This window comes from Mustelus asterias, chromosome 23, assembly GCF_964213995.1.
Source record: "Mustelus asterias chromosome 23, sMusAst1.hap1.1, whole genome shotgun sequence".
In the NCBI taxonomy this organism is placed as follows: Eukaryota; Metazoa; Chordata; class Chondrichthyes; order Carcharhiniformes; family Triakidae; genus Mustelus; species Mustelus asterias.
In genome coordinates this window covers 34,434,910-34,453,887 of record NC_135823.1, presented here as the reverse complement: position 1 = coordinate 34,453,887, position 18,978 = coordinate 34,434,910, and the positions used below count along the sequence as shown (strand labels likewise).

Here is an 18,978-nt window from a genome sequence, read left to right as displayed (position 1 = left end):
TGGAATAACTGTTGTTTTGGATTTTAATTTCAATTGGGAACTGGTGTGCCATTTGTGCACTGATGTTTGCCAGTGACAAAATGGAAGAGTCAGAAGAAACATGCTGCTGTTCACCAAAATGCTCAATGTAGCACAGATATTACTACTTCTGCTCTGCCAAATTGGAACTTATTCTTCTGTTCTATTTCTTTAGAACTCCCCTCATCCCCAAGTACTTTAATATGGTTCCACTGGAGACAGCAGCCTCCCTTCAAAAGTTTATTCTGCTAGTTTGAGCCTGGTCATGAATGAGGGCAGTCTTATTGATAAGGACAATAAACTATTCCAAGCCTGTTCTCACTTGCACCTCACACTCATACTTGTTCATTCCCAGCAGTAGTCACCGAATTGTGATCAAGGAAATTTGGAACATAAGGAAGCCCCATAAGCTGCTCCCACCATTCAAATAGATCTCTCAGATCTGTACTTTAATGGATATGGAACAAAAGAAAGTCGAATAACTTTAACAAAAATCCATTGATCTCCATCGCAAATATTTTAACCGACTTCCCCAGCAGCCTTTTGGGAGAGGAAACTTCAAACTTCCAGTAAAAGCCAAGATTGTCTCTTGTACCGGTCTGTGCTACTCCTTAATCCAGCAACTCAAAATGTACAGGAGAAAAGTAATTACAAATACCTGTTCAATTATCCCAGTAGGCTAGATTGCTTTTTATTCCTAAAAAGTGGCATTGCATTACAGGTACATGTACAGTACATTACATTACACATTGAAAGAAGGAGCTTAAAAGTTGTGGGTCTCTTCCCCGTAGATATCAGACTATCTAGACACCTCTGGTTCCATTAATTTGCAATAATCATCTCTATCACACTTGGGTGCACTGATAATTGCAGGAAAAATAATTCCTCTTTTCACTTCTAGGGTTGACATAGGCAAGTGTCTCTATGGTGATGTCTGATGGCCTCCTTATGTTTATTGTTTAAAAAAAATTTACAAAAATTAATTTTGCAAACTCAAAATAATCAAACACTGCCAAATGTGATAAAGGGAATACTCACTGTGTCAGTCAATCTCCTGCAGTACTTTGGAGACACTGGAGTATCCCCCTTTTTCTACTGTATAAAATGAAACTTTAAAAAAAAACCCATGTCAAGGCAATCAGCTGTGTCTTTGTTTCAAAACATATTTCATTACCTATTTTACCAAATTAGATTTTCCTCATCCATGAAGTTTTCCGTTATCAATTAATAGCAGACTGCAGGTTGGTATCATTGCCCCGTCCTCTTGAGTTCCCTTGCAAAACACCCCTGGATCCCACTGCAAAAGATTATCTACACAGCAACATTAAGACAATTGATGGTTTGGAGCTTAAATTATCAGTGTTTACACAGGCGTCTTGCAGTTCAGAAAAATTCAGAACCTATTAATATTTACCCGCCCCCCACCAACCCAGCCCCCAGGAAAGAAAATGCAGCAAGGATTCAATGGGGGAGAAAATACATTGACAAACAGAGTCAATCTGTTGGTGTCCTCTTCGTATTTCAGGTATCTTGATATCTTTCCATTCCTTTAACTGCACTATTCCACAATACATTCATTGACTGTTCTCGGTTTGCAGTCTGTATTTAACACCTTGTGTGTCACTTGGCACAGTGGAATTTTCCTGTTATAGTATTTTAGGCAATATGCTCTAAAAGGAAAGAGGAACAAGAAACCAGTTATATGAATGACATAAAAGCAGGAGCATTTTGTTATATAGTGGGCTATGTGTGTACAGGAGAATTGTACTTCACTATTGTGTACTGCATGTAGGAACATAATATCCCAACAAAGTATAGCGTGTTACTGAATTGTGTTTCCAGGACTTGTTTCCCTTTCAAAATCTTAAGACTTGCAGGGCCTCAGATTTCAAACAGTGTCAATTTTGAAAGTAGTTCATTTTGGATTTTCCTAACTAGAAGCTTAATTCCATATATAAACACCCAGTCCAGCTGTCCGTAAAAACAGCTTCTATCTTCTGATTTAACATGACAGTCTAACGTACAAAGGAATGCCAATAACATACTGAATGGATGTCACTGCATTACTAAAGGGGGGAGCAAGGAAGTTCTCCCAATGACGTGGCCAATATTTAACCCTCAACCAACACAAACATTTTAGCTGATCATTGCTGTTTGCTGGGTAAAATTTAGCAGCTGTGTTTCTCTATAACAGCAGCTGCCCTCCAATGTGAAGACCCAACAGCAGTTCCAAAGACCCAAAGGCAAGAAGAGCTCAATATTCCAGTCAACAGTCCACCTGCAATGTGAAAGGACCCCCAACCATAGAAACTCCAGTCGCTTAAGCTCTGTGAGAGGCTGGTCGCTGCTAGTACACTGTTACTTCATGCATGAAACATAAACAAGGCTGGGAAAAGCTAAAGGTGACCCAGTAGCTGCTGATCTGGAACAGTGAATTTGTCAATGAAAGCATTCAGCTTTATTAACTCTGATGCTAGCTACAGTTCCAAATCTTTGATTAAAAATGAACCAACACCTTTAAGTGACGACATGCAATTCCTATTTTCCATATACAGTACATAAAAATCTGGTCACCTATTGGTGAACTTTCTGGCTTATTTGTGTTAATATTAAACCAAGTATTACACTGAGCAAAAACAGAAAATGCTGGAAAATCTCAGCAGATCTGTCTGCATCTGTGAAGAAAGTGGCTCAAAATGTCAGCTCCATAATCTCACCGCAGATGCTGTCAGACCTGCTGAGATTTTCCAGCATCTTCTGTTTTTATTTCAGATTCCAGCATCTGCAAGATTTTGCCTTTATTAAACTGAGCAGTGGTGAGGTAGGCTAGCAGTTTTAATTTTAAAGTGGTCTCGATAACGAGTTCCCCTTTTTGCTTTACAACTTGGCTTTAATAAATCTATATGCATTACGCAGTAATATTTAAATGTTGGATGTTTACTTCCTCTCCTGCAGTTCAGTGCTACAGGGTCACCTTCTGTTTACATTGTAATTTTCACTGCGGGGAGTGGTGGAGCTAGGAGGAAATTGTGCTTCTTGCAAAATGCAAGTCCCCAAACACATTTCTTTCCTACCTTATGCTTTGAGCACTTCATTGAAAAATTCTCCTCACTTAATTGGCAACCTGCGGGGAGAAGGGATGAGTGAAAGCGAATAGAACAATATCCCAGATCCAGCAGCGTTTACAAAGTAACAAGAAGAGGTACAATAGCTTTGGTGTAAAATACCAAGTGTGTGTGCTCAGTTGGTATCACTTGTGCTTCAAGAGTCCTAAGATTGTTTGGTTCAAGCCTCCAATCCAGGAAATTGAGTACAGAATGGAGGCTAATATAACCAGCCCAGAACTGAGAGAGAGTGCAACATTGTCAGAGATGTCACCCTTAGATGAGATATGGAATTAAAGTCCCAACTGCTCTCTCGTGTGGATCAGAAAAGTCCCATGACGCTATTATGAAGAGGAGCATGGGAATTCTGTGTCCTAGCCAGTGTCTCCCTTTAAAGAAAATCTGCATAGGCAGTTCTTTCAATGTATGGTCCTTTTAAAGCTTTTGCAGGGCCGCCTGTATAATGGGTGGGAGGTCAGATAATAGGTCGGCATATAAAGAATGGCAGAATACTAAAAGCTTAATCAGAAAAATAAATTAGAGTATGAGAGGAAGCCAGCTAGGAATGTAAAAATAGCAAGAGCTTCTACAGGTATCTAAAAAAGAAAAGATAAGTAAAATGAGTGTTGGTCCATTAGAGAGTGGGAGTTAATAATAGATAATAAGGAAATGGATGAAATTAACAAATATTTTGCTTCTGTCTTCACTGTAAAGGATACAAAAACATTCCAGTAATAGCTGTAAATCAGGAGGTGGAGGGGAGAGAGGAATTGGGTGAAATTACATTCGCAAGCGAAGCTGTACTGAGCAAACTGATGAAGCTGCAGCCTGAAAAATCTCCAGATGGACTTCATCCTCGGGTCTTAAACAAGGGGGCTAAGAGGTAGTAGATGCATTGGTGTTAATTGTCCCAAATTCACTAGATTCTGAAAGGTTCCATCGGACAGGAACGTAGCAAATATAACCCCTCTATTCAAGAAGAGGGGGAGGCAGAAAGCAGGAAACTGTAGGCTAGTTACCATGATGTCTGTTGTGCGTAAGATGGTAGAATTGATTATTAAGGGGTTATAACTGGGCACTTAGAGAAACTCAAGGTAATCGGGATGAGCCAGTATGTTTTTATGAAAGGGAAATCATGTTTAACCAATTTAATGAAGTTCTTTGAAGGAGTAACATGCGCTGGATATAAAGGGGAGCCTGTAGATGTGCTGTACTTGGATTTTCAAAAGGCATTTGATGAGATGCCACATCAAAGATTATTGTGGAAAACAAAAGATCATGGAATAGGGGTAATGTAATAGCACAGATAGAATATTGATTGGCTGGCAGAAAACAGAGTAAGCATAAATTGGGTCATTTTCTGATTGGCAGGATATGATGAGTGGAGTCTGGCAGGGCTCTGTGCTGGGGCTTCAACCCTTTAATAAGAATATAAGAACATAAGAACTAGGAGCAGGAGTAGGCCATCTGGCCCCTCGAGCATGCTCCACCATTCAATAAAATCATGACTGATCTTTTTGTGGACTCAACACTTACCCACCTGCTTACCATAACCCTTAATTCCTTTACTGTTCAAAAATTTATCTATCCTTGCCTTAAAAACATTTAATGAGGTAGCCTCAACTGCTTCACTGGGCAGGGAATTCCACAGATTCACAACACTTTGTGTGAAGAAGTTCCTCCTCAACTCAGTCCTAAATCTGCTTCCCCTGATTTTGAGGCTATGTCCCCTAGTTCTAGTTTCACCCGCCAGTGGAAACAACTTCCCTGCTTCTATCTTATCTATTCCCTTCATAATCTTATATGTTTCTATAAGATCTCCCCTCATACTTCTGAATTCCAATGAGTATAGCCCCAGTCTACTCAGTCTCTCCTCATAAGCCAACCCTCTCAACTCTGGAATCAACCTAGTGAATCTCCTCTGCACCCCCTCCAGTGCCAGTATATCCTTTCTCAAGTAAGGAGACCAAAACTGTACACAGTACTCCAGGTGTGGCCTCACCAGCACCTTATACAGCTGCAACATAATCTCGCTGTTTTTAAACTCCACCCCTCTAGCAATGAAGGACAAAATTCCATTTGCCTTCTTAATTACCTGCTGTACCTGCAAACCAACTCCTTGAGATTCCTGCACAAGTACACCAAGGTCCCTCTGCACAGCAGCATGTTGCAATTTTTTACCATTTAAATAATAGTCCATTTTGCTGTTACTCCTACCAAAATGGATGACCTCACATTTACCGTAAGAAGTCTCACAACACCAGGTTAAAGTCCAACAAAATATTCACCGTGAGGAAATGGTGAATATTTTGTTGGACTTTAACCTGGTGTTGTGAGACTTCTTACTGTGTTTACCCCAGTCCAACGCCGGCATCTCCACATCATGACTCACATTTACTAACATTGTACTCCATCTGCCAGACCCTCACCCACTCACTTAGATTATCTATATCCCTTTGCAGACTTTCAGCGTCCTCTGCACACTTTGCTCTTCCACCCATCTTCGTGTCATCTGCAAATTTTGACACATTACACTTGGTCCCCAACTCCAAATCATCTATGTAAATCGTAAACAATTGCAGTCCCAACACGGATCCTGGAGGCACACCACTAGTCACTGATCGCCAACCAGAAAAACACCCATTTATCCCCACTCTTTGCTTTCTGTTAGTTAACCAATCCTCTATCCATGCTAATACATTACCCGTAACACTTTATCTTATGCAGCAGTCTTAGGTGCGGCATCTTGTCAAATGCCTTCTGAAAATCCAGATACGCCACATCCACAGGTTCCCCATTGTCCACTGCACATGTAATGTTCTCAAAGAATTCCACCAAATTAGTCAAACATGCCGTGCCCTTTGTGAACCCATGCTGCACCTTACCAATGGGACAAGTTATATCCAGATGTCTCGCTATTTCTTCCTTGATGATAGATTCAAGCATTTTCCCTACTACAGAAGTAGTACAATTTACAATTTACATCAAGGATTTAGACAAGGGGAGTGAAGACACAACAGCTGAATTTGCAGCTGACACAAAGATAGGTAGGAAAGAAAGTATATTGTGAAGAGAACACAAATAACCCTCCAGAAATACTAGGGGACAGAGGGTCTAGCATGAAGGAGGAATTTATTAGTCAGGAAATTTTACTGGGGAAATTGCTGGGATTAAACCCGATAAGTCTCCAGGGCCTAATGTTCTGCACCCCAGAGAACTTAAGGAAGTGACCCTAGAAAGAGTGGACGCATTGGTGATCATTTTCCAGCATTCTATAGACTCTGGAAGAGTTCCATTGGATTAGAGAGTAGCTAATGTAACTCACTTTTTAAAAAAGGAAGGAGAGAAACAGGGAATTATAGACCAGTTAGCCTGACATCGGTGGTGGGGAAAATGCTGGAGTCAATTATTAAGGATGTAATAACTGAGCATTTGGAAAACGGTGATAGGATTGGTCCAAGGCAGCATGGATTTACTAAAGGGAAATCATGCTTGACAAATCTTCTGGAATTTTTTGAGAATATGACCAGTAAAGTGGACAAAGGTGAACCAGTGGATGTTGTGTATCTAGACTTTCAAAAGGTTTTTGACAAGGTCCCACACAAGGGATTAGTGAGCAAAATCAAAGCTCATGGTATTGGGTGTAATGTATTGATGTGGATAGAGAACTGGTTGGCAGACAGAAAGCAGAGAGTGGGAATAAACGGGTCCTTTTCAGAGGGACAGGCAGCGACTAGTGGGATACCGCAGGGTTCAGTGCTTGGACCCCAGCTATTCACAATATACATTAATGATTTGGATGAAGGAATTGAATGCAATATCTCCAAATTTGCAGATGACACGAAGCTGGGTGGCAGTGTGTGCTGTGAGGAGGATGCTAAGAGACTGCAGTTTGACTTGGACAAGCTGACTGAGTCGGTAAAAACTTGACAAATGCAATATAATGTGGATAAATGTGAGGTTATCCACTTTGGTGATAAAAACAAGAAGGAAGATTATTATCTGAATGGTGGCAGTTTAGAAAAAGGGAAGTGCAATGTGACCTGGGTGTCATGATGGAACAGTCGCTGAAGGTTGGCATGCATGTACAGCAGACAGTGAGGAAAGCTAATGGCATGCTGGCCTTCATAGCAAAAGGATTTGAGTATAGGGGCAAGGATGCCTTGCTGCAGTTATACAGAACCCTGGTGAGGCCACACCTTGAGTATTATGTGCAGTTTTGCTCTCCTAGTCTGAGGAATGACATCACAGGAATGAGGGAGTCCAGCGAAGGTTCACCAGACTGATTCCCGGAATGGCAGGGCTGACGTGTGAAGAGAGACTGGATCGACTGGGCTTGTACTCACTGGAATTTAGAAGAAAGAGAGCGATCTCATAGAAACATATAAAATCCTGATGGGACTGGACAGGCTAGATACGGGAAGAATGTTCCCCTTGTTGGGGAAGCCCCGAACTAGGGGTCACAGTCTAAGAATAAGGGGTAAGCCATTCAGGACTGAGATGAGGAAGAACTTCTTCACTCAGAGACTTGTGAACTTGTGGAATTCTCTTACCACGGAAAGCTGTTGGGGTCAGTTCATTAGATATGTTCAAGAGGATGTGGCCCTTGCGGCTAAAGGGACCAAGGGGTATGGAGAAAAAGCGGGAATGGAATACTGAAACTGCACGATCAGCCATGACCATATTGAATGGTGGTGCAGGCTCGAAGGGCAACTGGCCTCCTCCTGCCTACTCCTATGACATGAGGAGGTTGCAGACAGATTGAGATAGGTTGGGTGAGTGGACAAAAATCTGGCAGATGGAGTATTATTTGGGAAAATTTGTTCACTTTAGCAGGAAGAATAAAAAAGCAGAGTATTACTTAAATGGAGGGCAGCTGCAGAACTCCGAGGTGCAGAGGGATCTGGGTGTACTAGTGCATGAGTCACAAAAGGTTAGTATGCAGGTACTGAAAATAATTAAGAAGGCTAATGGAATGCTATCCTTTATTATGAGAGGAATTTAGTATTAAAGTAAGGATGTTACAGTTCAGTTATAAAGAGCATTGGTGAGATCACATCTCAAATATTATGTGCAGTTTTGGTCTCCTAGTTTAAGGAAGACTGTAAATGCTTTGGCGGTGATTCAGAGGAGGTTTACTAGACTGAAACCTGGAATGATGGGGTTGTCTTATGAGGAAAGGTTAGTCACTGAGTGGGCTTGTTTATACTGGAGTTTAGAAGTGTGAAGGGAGACTTAATTGAAGAAAATAAGATCCTGAATGATCTTCACAAGATGGACGTGAAAAGGATGTTTCCTCTTGTAAGTGAGTCCAGAACTAGGGGTCATTGTTTTAAAATTAGGGGTTGCTTTTTAGGACAGAGATGAGGACAAACCTTTTCTCTTGGAGGGTTGAGAGACTTTGGAACATTTTGCCTCAGGTGGGGTCATTACATTATTTTTAAAGTGGAGGTAGATAGATTCTTGTTGGGAAAGGAATTCAAAAGTTATTAGGGGTAGATGGGAATGTAGAGCTTGAACTACAAACAAATCAGGTCGCGCAAACTCGAGGGACCGAATAGCCTACTTCTGCTTCTACTTTGTACATTTGTATGTATCTTCCAGGCTGCTGGACAGCCATACATGTTCACCACAAGCGGGAACACTGGTCCCATTCTCAACCAACAGCACTAATAAAACAGATATCTAGTTATTGCGGTATAATTGGTTACCCTAATTCTTAATGAGTACACTTCTAGGAAGTATTTCAGTGGTTATAAAGTGAAATGTACCAGGATGCTAAATATATTATTTCTATTCAGACATGGTCTGGTCCCAAAGATGCCCAGAAAGTATGTTGTTGCGGGTTAGAATGTGTTACCGTGGTTAGATACAGATAACTTTCTCTATGAACAATGTGTAATCCAGTGCAGGTTGGGCAGACATCAGTAAAGACACAGGTAATATTTGCAGGATTAGGCTTTTAGTTCTAGGGTTAATTTAAAATAGAACCTAATAGAACTAATTTTTTTACTATTTATCAATCATATAACAGAAGTATCTGAAGAAGATATCCATCGTGCCTGTGCGGGATATTGAAAATTAAACCTTAATACTTTAATCTTAAATCTGTGTCCTATGGTTACTGAATCTCCTGCCAGTGGAAATAGTTACTTCCCCAACTACTCTGTCAGAACCCCTTCTAGTTTAGTTAACAAGGCATGGCGAGACTGACCAGGTTTGACAATCACTGTAGTTTCCTTACCTGACTCAATGGCACAGATGTAATGGTATTTCTGATTGCACCCCTTGGTGTAGCAGCCCAGAGTGGCACCCGTCTGTTCACATATGGAACACCTCTGCAAAGGAAGAATAAATACCAGCCTGTAAAATGAGTGAATTCCAGAATTGTCTCCAATTAATCTTTCTTTTTTTTTAAACAGGAGCGGATGAAACTACATTTCACTTTCCAAAGAAATAAATTTGCGAGTTAGCAGCCTTGTCCCCCCAGCCCTGTGCTAAGTTGTTCACATGTTGGCCTTGCCAACGACACCCACATCCTATGAACGAATGAAACAAAGATTTGCAGCCATTCAGCAGTCTAGTCGCTGACTCACAAATCTTGTCCCGTGCCTTCTGGCCCAATAGAAATATTTAAAGAGACGTCACAGCAAAAAAAAAACTGGTCAGGTAAAACAAAGATAGAAATGGAAATTGTGTATAACCCTTCAAGAAGATTGTGTTCCTCCAACTCTGGCCTCTTGTGCGTATCCCACTCCTTTTGTCCCACCATTGGCGGTTGTGTCTTTAGTGGTTTAAACTCTCAGCTCTAAAATTTCTTTTCTAAACCTTTCTGCTTCTCTCTCCTCCGTTAAGACACCACTGCGTCTTGTCACCTGTCTCGATTGCTCCTTGTGGGGTTCTGTACCAAATTCTGTTTGGTAATTTGATTTGATTTATTATTGTCACATGTGTTTGGATACAGTGAAAAGTATTGTTTCTTGCCCGCTATACAGACAAAACATGCCATTCATAGAGTACATAGTGGAGAAAGAAAAGGATAGAGTGTAGAATATAGTGTTGCAGTTACAGGTAGGGTAAATAGAAAGATCAGCTTAATATCTGATATATAAGTCTGATGGCGGCAGGGAAAAAGCTCTTTTTGAGTCAGTTGCTGTGTGATCTCAGACTTTTGTATCATTTTTGCTCCACTTTGGGGCATTGCTCCAATAGCAATACAGGTTGTTGCTGCTGCTGCTGTCCCATGACCCACCTCTAACTGCTAATCGATCTCATCCTTCTGCTCGGCATCCAGTTTCTGTCCGATTACACCTGTGAAGAACCTCGGGACATTTCTCCACTCAAAATGGGCTGTACAAAGTTGTTTCCAACTCGCAGGGTGTCGCTACTGGTGGCTGCCCGGCTATGTTGATTATTGTTAGTAATTACGGGAAGCATGCAGTATGATGTGGGCTGGGAACATCACTGTGGGAAGCTCTGGCAATTCAAAAGCAGCGATGATGGAGAAAGATATACTTGCCATCCAGCAGAGTGATTACGCCGTGTGGCTTCGAGCACGCTTCCGCAATGCGGTGACTGAGAAAAATGTTTAATAGAATCCATTCAGTACAGAAGGAGGCCATTTGGCCCATCGAGTCTGCACCAACCACAATCCTACCCAGGCCCTATCCCACCCGTAACCCCACATATATACCCTGCTAATCCCCTGACACTAAGGTTAATTTAGCATGGCCAATCAACCTAACCCGCACATCTTTGGAGTGTGGGAGGAAACCGGAACACCCGGAGGAAACTCACGCAGACGCAGGGAGAACGTGCAAATTCCACACAGACAGTCACCCAAGGCCGGAATTGAACCTGGGTGCCAGGCGCTGTGAGGCAGCAGTGCTAACCACTGTGCCACGTGCCACCTATTATTGAAGGAAACATTTTTGTGATGCCAAATGCCCGAACTTATTAATATCAGATCAGGAATTTCATCCCCCAGCCCATTGCTTTTATCATAAATACTTAAATCAAAAAGTAAAGGTCCAGTAAACGTGACAAGTTAATGAATCGGTGTTGATGGAATATCAACTTGCTAAAAGTCTTGGGGTAAATATTTGGACGTTCCTAGAAATTAATAAAAATGGCTCCGAATAAAACCACTTTTCCTCGGCAGGAAGTACTAACACCTGAGAGAGAGCCGGGAGGGGGCTGTGAAAAACAACCTGTGATAAATCAATTTGGAATTCAATAGTAACCTTCTAAAGGGAATTGGATAAATATTTGAAGGGGGAATTTGCATGGCCATGGGGAATGAACAGGGAAGTGACACTAATTGGATATGTCATTCACAGAGCTGGTAAAGGCACAATGAACCAAATGGCCTTCTTCTGAGCTACTTGATGCTCTGATTCCAGGAGGTGGTACAAAAACTGCCTTTTCCAGACAAGATGAAGACACATCATCCTGAAACTGAGAAACTGTTAAGACTTAATGAACTAGCATAGCGGCAAATTACCTTTGCATACTCAGTTGGTAAGAGGATTTTAATTTAAGAAATTCATTAGAATTCCAGATTTATGGAGAACAGATTGGTAAGTCTTTGCTGAGGAAATAAACTTGCTACAAGTGTTAAAGAGGAAAGGGGAAAAATATACACTTGATTCTAAATGAATTGCCTCAATTTTACAATCCCAGCACAGAAGGAGGTCACTGGGCTCATTGTGCTCGTGAGTGCTCTTGCAAAGAACTATTCAATTCGACCCACTGCCCTGATTTTTCCTGCAGCCCTGTGTTTTTTTTGCCCCCCCCAAGTATGTTAAAATATGCTCCTTAAACCCTATGTTGGTGCCTCCTCACATACTTCTTTTGTAGTCACTGTAATGAAGGGTTGTGGTGCTGAGGTACCTGAGTAATCCATTCCCCCAACTACACCAATCCTTCCTCACCAGTCTGCATCAGTTAAAAACCCAAAAGTATCCACTGACCCCAAACATTAGATGAATTGTATCGGAAGCGCTTTTCCTCTTTTTATTCCCTCACTCCAAGCAATCTTGTGGTCTCCCTCACTGGATGACATTAGCTAACAAAGAATTCTCTTCAGCCCTGTTGTTGTCTGCAGATGAAGAATTGAGAGAGGGCTGAGAGTCAATCTTGCAATCATTCGGGGCCCTCACATTAAAACCAAACGAAGAGATTTCACCTCTCAAGCAGGACCCGGAGCTCAGATCTCACAAGACAAAGGGGCAATGCTATAACAAAAACAGAAAATGCTGGAAAATCTCAGCAGGTCTGACAGCATCTGTGGAGAGAGAATAGAGTTCTGACCAAGAGTCATCCAGACTTGAAACGTTGGTTATGTTCTCTCTGCTGAGATTTTCTGGCATTTCCTGTTTTTGTTTCAGATTCCAGCATCCACAGCATTTTGCTTTTATCTTAGGATAATATTCCTGAACAAGTTTACCACTCAAAAAATGACTTAAAAGAATTACAACAAAACTGAATCAATATCTGCTTGGGAAATATAAAATGAAAGCTAGATTTTACACACACAATGTATTTATGGCATTATTCCAGCAAGTTGGTGTTGGAACGTCTTGTTGAAGTTGTACAAGACATTGGTAAGGCCATACTTGGAACTCTGTTCTGGTCACCCTATTATAGAAAGGATATTATTAAATTAGAAAGAGTGCAGAAAAGATTTACTAGGATGCTACTGGGACTTGATGGATTGAATTACTAGGAGAGGCTGAATAGGCTGGGACTTTTTTCTCTGGAGCGTAGAAGGCTGAGGGGTGATCTTATCGGGATCTGTAAAATAATGAGGGACATAGATCAGCTAGATAGTCAATATCTTTTCCCAAAGGTAGGGGAGTCTAAAACTAGAGGGCATAGGTTTAAGGTGAGAAGGGAGAGATACAAAAGTGTCCAAAGAGGCATTTATTTCACACAGAGGGTGGTGAGTGTCTGGAACAAGCTGCCAGAGGTAGTAATAGAGGCGGGGGTACAATTTTGTCTTTTAAAAAGCATTTAGACAGTTACATGGGTAAGATGGGTATAGAGGGATATGGGCCAAATGCTGGCAATTGGAACTAGCTTAGGAGTTTTAAAAAAAGGGTGGCATGGGCAAGTTGGGCCGAAGGGACTGTTTCCATGCTGTAAACCTCTATGACTTTAAGTTAGTTTCCAGCAGCATTTGTCCACCCTATAATCATTTGGATTTGATATCTCACCATCTCGCTGGCCATTTCCACCGCTTCCTGCAGCCCGTACAGCTTCCCTGCAGCCAGGTACACTCCACTGGTCCACACAGCACAGGCTCCGTGTAACCAGTGCTCGTGGGGGTCAAGAGGCAGTTCAGGAGGCTGCGGCTCCTCCTCCAAGCCCGTCTTCTTCTTCACCTTCTTGGGCTCGATGTCTTCGGCTGTCCTTTCGCAGCAATAGCAGCTCAGCTTTTTGCACTTTTCCCTAGAGCTAGTCCGGAGCGGGTTCTGATCTTCCGCTTCAGTTGCCTTCTCGGGACTGACAGGAACCTTCTCCAGACTGGGCAGAATCTCTGCTGTAATACTGACAGTACTCTCATTGTCCGACTCAGCAACTTTCGATTCAACCGAGAGTCTTTCCTGCTTCACTTTGATTCCATTCTTTATCTCCAATTTCCCTTTGACATGCTGGTTTTTTGTCACTGGTGGTATATAATCCTCAGGATAATATGGCCCAAAAAGGTCTCCGAGCTCCTTGTGATTCTTTGGTCTTCCACATAAGCAGCAGACCAGGTGGCCTTGCTTAGTGGAGTCTAACACCACTGGTCCTGGCAACATAGCTGAGGATGTTGGCAATGTCTTGCTGACTGATACAGGGGGCTGTGAAAATGAAGACCTTTTCTTCATCTTTTGAAACTTGGACTGTTCCTCCGGCAATGTGTTAATGATTGTACAGATAGACGATACCTCATTACTCTTCTCAACATGAATATAAGGGGAAAAGCTCTTAGCTTTGTTCTCTGCTCTTGGCATCTTATATGACACATATTTTAACCGGATCACCGGCTCTTTGGTTTCCACAAGAGGCGGGTTTCTTCTCTTCAACTGGTTTTTGCGCCTGTGGGCAGCTTTTGTGCTCTTGCTCCCTTTGAGGTGCTTTCTTCTCCTCCTCCCCCCTCGCCCATTGGGCCTCTTCACTTTAGAATTATTCTTGGTTTGTTTCCCTTTTTGATTTCCCGGTGGGTGACTGCGCCTCTTGGAAGGGGGCAGAGCACATTTCGGGGGGGTTTGCCTCTTCAGCTCCAAGGCATCCTGAGGAATCTCCGGCTCTTCATTTGGAGCCGGGTCTGAGACAGAGGACAGCACCGAGGAAGGGGAGGCAAGCTGGGGGATTTCCTCGGTGTCAGCTCCAAGCTCCCCCTCTTTCTCTTCCACGGTCCTTTCCTTGGGAGAAAGTTTCAAACTGAGCCTGTCTTCCACCTCAATATCTTCCGGCTCCGCGGTTAGACTGACATTAGTCTTCGCATGAATGCTGCTCGCCTCTTGCGGCCTTGAATCGTTTTCCTCCTTCAGTCTCTTAGATGCGACGAGGCATTTTTTATTCAACTCCACCAGGGCAATCTTTGAAGAAGTATCTTTGGCCGCCACTTTGTTTTGCCCCATCAGCGCCTCATGAACCTCATTGCTGCTGTTTTCAGTCAGTTTCTCTTCTTTCAGGGACAATATCTCATCCAGAGTCAAACATGTCACGTTGCTATCTGAATAATTGCTGCAGGCAAATGATTTTGAGTTTGGGGAGGTGATCTTTTGCACGATGGCCTCTAGTTTAAGGCCTCTGCCTTTCCGAGGGGGAAGGATCTTTGTCTTGGGAGGGGTTTTCAGGGAAATAGGGGGCTGGGCATTGCCATCAATGTTTGATGTTTCCTTATTCAGAGCCCGTTCTGAAATTCCTTCAGCACTCTCTCCGTGGCTGGGTTCAGCTAACATTGGTTGGGTTGTTGGGTTACTGTCTGATGGAGCCGGGCCAGGGAGTGGTTTCTGTTTCTCTGGCCTTGCATCGTTCCCCTTGGACATCTGGTGCTGCCTTTTGGCCGGGATGAGCGGCACGGAACAGTAACCTTTCCTCTTTAAAGGTTGCGATGCGGGGAATCTTTGTTCTTCCTGCCCCCCGAGTCTTAAAGCCGAATTTCGGGCCTTTAATTTCTCGGCCGTCATCTCCACCTCGACATGATCCAGCGCCTCATGTCTGGCGGTCAGTTGTCTTTGAGATTTTGACACTGAGGAGTTATTTCTGGTGGTCAAACATCGGCCGGAGGCAGGGTTGGCGCCCTTGCGCTGTTTGCCATCTTTCTGCACAGCCATGCCCTGAGCCCTGGTTCTGGCTCGGAGGACAAGCGGTTTATAGGAGTTGGACTCTTGGCTCTTTAGCTGCTCTGGGTGCACAGTGTAGGGGGGCATCCTGTTGTGAGGCAGGTGGTTGCTTCTGCTCAGGTGAGCTCTGAGGTTTGGATTGGGAGCTTGCCTTGGGATCAGACACTTGTCTGGGTCTGAGTTCAGCTTGTGCCTGGAGCCACAGCTCAGGTCCCTCGCAGCATCGTCCCGGTGGGTGAACACTCCCTTCCTGAGCAGAGGCCGGGGCTCAGTGTCCAGCAGGGCGCTGGAGGATCGGGTGCACATCCTGCTGGGCTCCGGGGCCGCCAAGCCCTCCTGGCAGCCTTTCCCTTTAGCTCGCTGTGATCCCAGACATTTCACCTTGAGGTTCTCCTCTGCTTTGGGCGCCGAGTGCTCTTTAGCCCCTGGGGACCCTCTGGCTGACAGTTTCCGGACCCTTGGAGCTTTGCTCTTGGAGGGAGCGTTTTCTAATTCGCTCAGAGCCGAGCTGATGAGGTCGGAGGAAAGAGTTGGTAAGTTCAGAGTGGCTGTGCTCTCGGGAACTTGTTCCTCTTCCTTGTCTTCACCGGGCTGTATCCCGCCTCCCGGAGGCTCCCCGTGTCCAGTGAGTATTGCTGGACCCACATGGATCACCGAGTGTCCCAGCAGACGGGGGGTAGCTCCGGGAGCCGTTCTGTCCTCTCCTCTCTTTAGCTTTTCCTCTGCACATTTCTCTTCTGGAGGCGGCGGGAAAGGCTCTTTAACACAGGGGCGGGTGGGGGAGACATCACAGATAACAGATTTCCTCTCAGTCATCCCAGCAATCGCATCCTGCAGCACTGCGTTCGCCTTGGACTCCACGGCCAACTCCTCCTCTTCTGCCGGTGTGATCCTGGAGTTCTCCTCCCGTCCCCCGGGGGAAAGACCCAATTCCGAGCCGCAGTTTCTCCTCTGATCTGCATCTCCCTCCACCTCCTCCACCTTCTCTTCCAGCCCCTGGACCGAGCCCGCTGGAGGCGAGTCCTTGGGCAGAGGACTCTCTTCCTGTTTGTAGCTGTCCTGCAGTTTGTGGAGGTATTTTTTCTGAAGATCGCACTGTGACAGGTTGGCCTCCAGCTCCTGCCACTCCAGCGAGGGCTCCTTCCCGTTCTTGTCCGGCAAATCGACAAGTTTCAGCTTCTCCAGGTCCTGTGCGGGGGCTGGAGTCTGTGCGGAAAAGCACTCGTGGTTGCTGTTGGAGAGGGAGGCCAGGGAGTCTCTGTAATCTCCTGCCAGGGGCTGCAATGTGTTGCTGGGGAAGGATTGGGCTTGGCTGAAAGCCACATCACCAAAAGCCTTGGGCAGCAGTGGGCAGTCAACCTTGGCGGCGTCCTGGTGACAGTCAGTGAGGAAAGGTTGTCCTTGGCCGGGTCTCTTGGGGCGGATTAAGTGGCTGAGCAGGTTCTCGGCGCTGTACATGTTGAAATGGACCCCTTTGCTCTCCTGCTCCCCGGGGAAATGGTTAAAGCGGAGCTCTGGCTCCAGCCTCTCCTTGGAGGAGTCTTTCAGGATGATAACACTGGAGGGTTTGATGTCCTCCTTGGGAAACAGGAGGGGTTGTCTGTCGGCGGCCAGTTTCTCGAAGTCTGCCGCGGTTGGGTAACTTTCTGCTCCCTGGAGTTTGGAGTCTGCGGCCAGCTGCTCGGATGAAGGCACCGAGCAGGACAGGATACTGTCCAGATTCTTCCGCAAAGCATCCAGGTTTGCGGAGTTCCTGCAGTGGAAGAAGTGGATTTTGTCCAGCTGCTCCTCGGGGCTGCTGGAATATTCTCCCTCCAGAGGCTCAGGCTGAACTGTCCCCAGCGCTTCCTCCGGGTACAGGTTTTCCTCGGAGCTTTTAAACATTTCCGACTTCTTCAGCAGCCGTTTGCCCATTTTCCGGTGTGGGGCCAGGGTGTTGGAAAGCAGCAGTTGCTGCACGGTTCTCGGGATGTTTTCTACCTGAGAGCTGAGAGCGATGAGGCTGCTGAAAGCTCCGTCTGACAGCAACTTCTCCGCGTTTTTATCTTTGAGGGGGACCTTGCAGCTCCCAGCCTGAGTCTTGCTGGGACTCTGCGCCGTACAGGTCGCTGCCGATGCCATCAGATGGGACACGTTGCTTTTGATGTCGCCCTCGGTTTGCTGGGCATATTGCAGAGTGTCGGGGTTGGGCATGAGCGGGGATGGGGTTGAGCTGTAAGAGGGGGACCTTACCACAGTGGAGACAGGAGAGTGGCTGGATGTGGGGCTGAAGGTTTGAAAGAACTGTTCAGGAGATTTGACTGGAGCATCCGCCTGGTAATAGACCTGGGCCGGCTGGTTGAGGAGGTGTAGTTTGGTCTGGCTGTGATACTGGAGGCTGTGTTGCTTGACTTGAGCCACCTTGGTCTGCTCATAGCCCCCGGACTTGGCGATGGCCGCTTTGTACCCGTAGCCAGTTTGGGTGGGATAGTCTGGAGTGGCCGCGCTCTGCCTGTCATACTGGGAACCTGCCGGCACTTGCCCGTAGCCCTCGTACGAGCGGGAAGGGTGGCTGTAATCCTGGACGGTGGGGTAGGAGGTGGGAGAGGACTGAAAGGTCTGGTTGAACTGTGCTGACCTGGCGATGTAGGGGGAGGTCTGCTGGATCATGGACTTGTGGTGAGGCTGGTGCATGAAGTGGGTCTGTTGGGTGGAGAGGGTAGGCGGGTTCCTGCTGGCGTTGGCATGTAAACCATGCTGCTGGTAGGCGGAGACACTGACAGGGGAAGGAACGGAGCCTTTAAAAGAATCCTGTCCGTACTGGGACAGAGCTCCCACAGAGGAGCCCTGAGAGCCCCATTTCGGAGCCTGTCCTTCGCTCTGATACTGTCTGGAGTACACACTGCTTTGGTAAGTCGATGCAACACTCAAAGGTCGGCCCTGTGGCTGCTGGGCAGAGACCTGTTTAACGCCGCTGTAGTAAGTTCCCGCAGTGTTGTTCCCGTAGCCCTGGTAAGATTGCTGGTTGTAATATTCCTTTGAGGAGATCCCATGGGCATCATAGTTTTGGGCGACCGGGTTCTGCTGCCTGTAACTTTCCAACCGCGAGGAGTCAGCTCGGACCTGCTGGAAGTTTTGCTGGTTGCCTTGGAAACCCCCGGGATCTCGGAAGGACTGCATGGTCTTTCAGCTTGTGTCACTGAGCTCTGTGAAGAAACAATAATACAATCATTCCAGGACCACAAACACAACCGCCAACTTCAACCAAGAACCGCAAAGTCGCATCTAAGGGTTCTGACTTGGGATTGGTATAAATAACTCGAACGGTTTTCAATTCAATCCTGTGCTGGCTTTAGTTTTAATGTAAAATATTCTCTGGACTACACCTGCAGCCTCGGCTAACAGCGAGGCCGTATCCATTGTCCCCTTCACTGTCAGAGATCACCTGAATTTGCTCGGGATATGGTTCGGAGGGGCAGCCTGGGGAGTGAATGTGCCAAAAACTGGAAGGAGCACATAGCCATGGTGCAACAGAAACT

The 18,978-nt window shown here is 45.2% G+C and overlaps 1 protein-coding gene across 1 annotated transcript; it reads right to left on the bottom strand.

The window, feature by feature from the left end:
- Positions 1–1,664: 1,664 nt before the first annotated feature.
- Positions 1,665–18,619, bottom strand: rai1 (retinoic acid induced 1). The gene is made up of 4 exons (XM_078239867.1): positions 13,340–18,619; positions 9,367–9,460; positions 3,093–3,142; positions 1,665–1,688 (listed from the first exon to the last, which is right to left on the bottom strand). The coding sequence occupies exons 1-4, from the start codon at positions 18,617–18,619 to the stop codon at positions 1,665–1,667; spliced, it is 5,448 nt and encodes a 1,815-aa protein (XP_078095993.1).
- Positions 18,620–18,978: the final 359 nt, after the last annotated feature.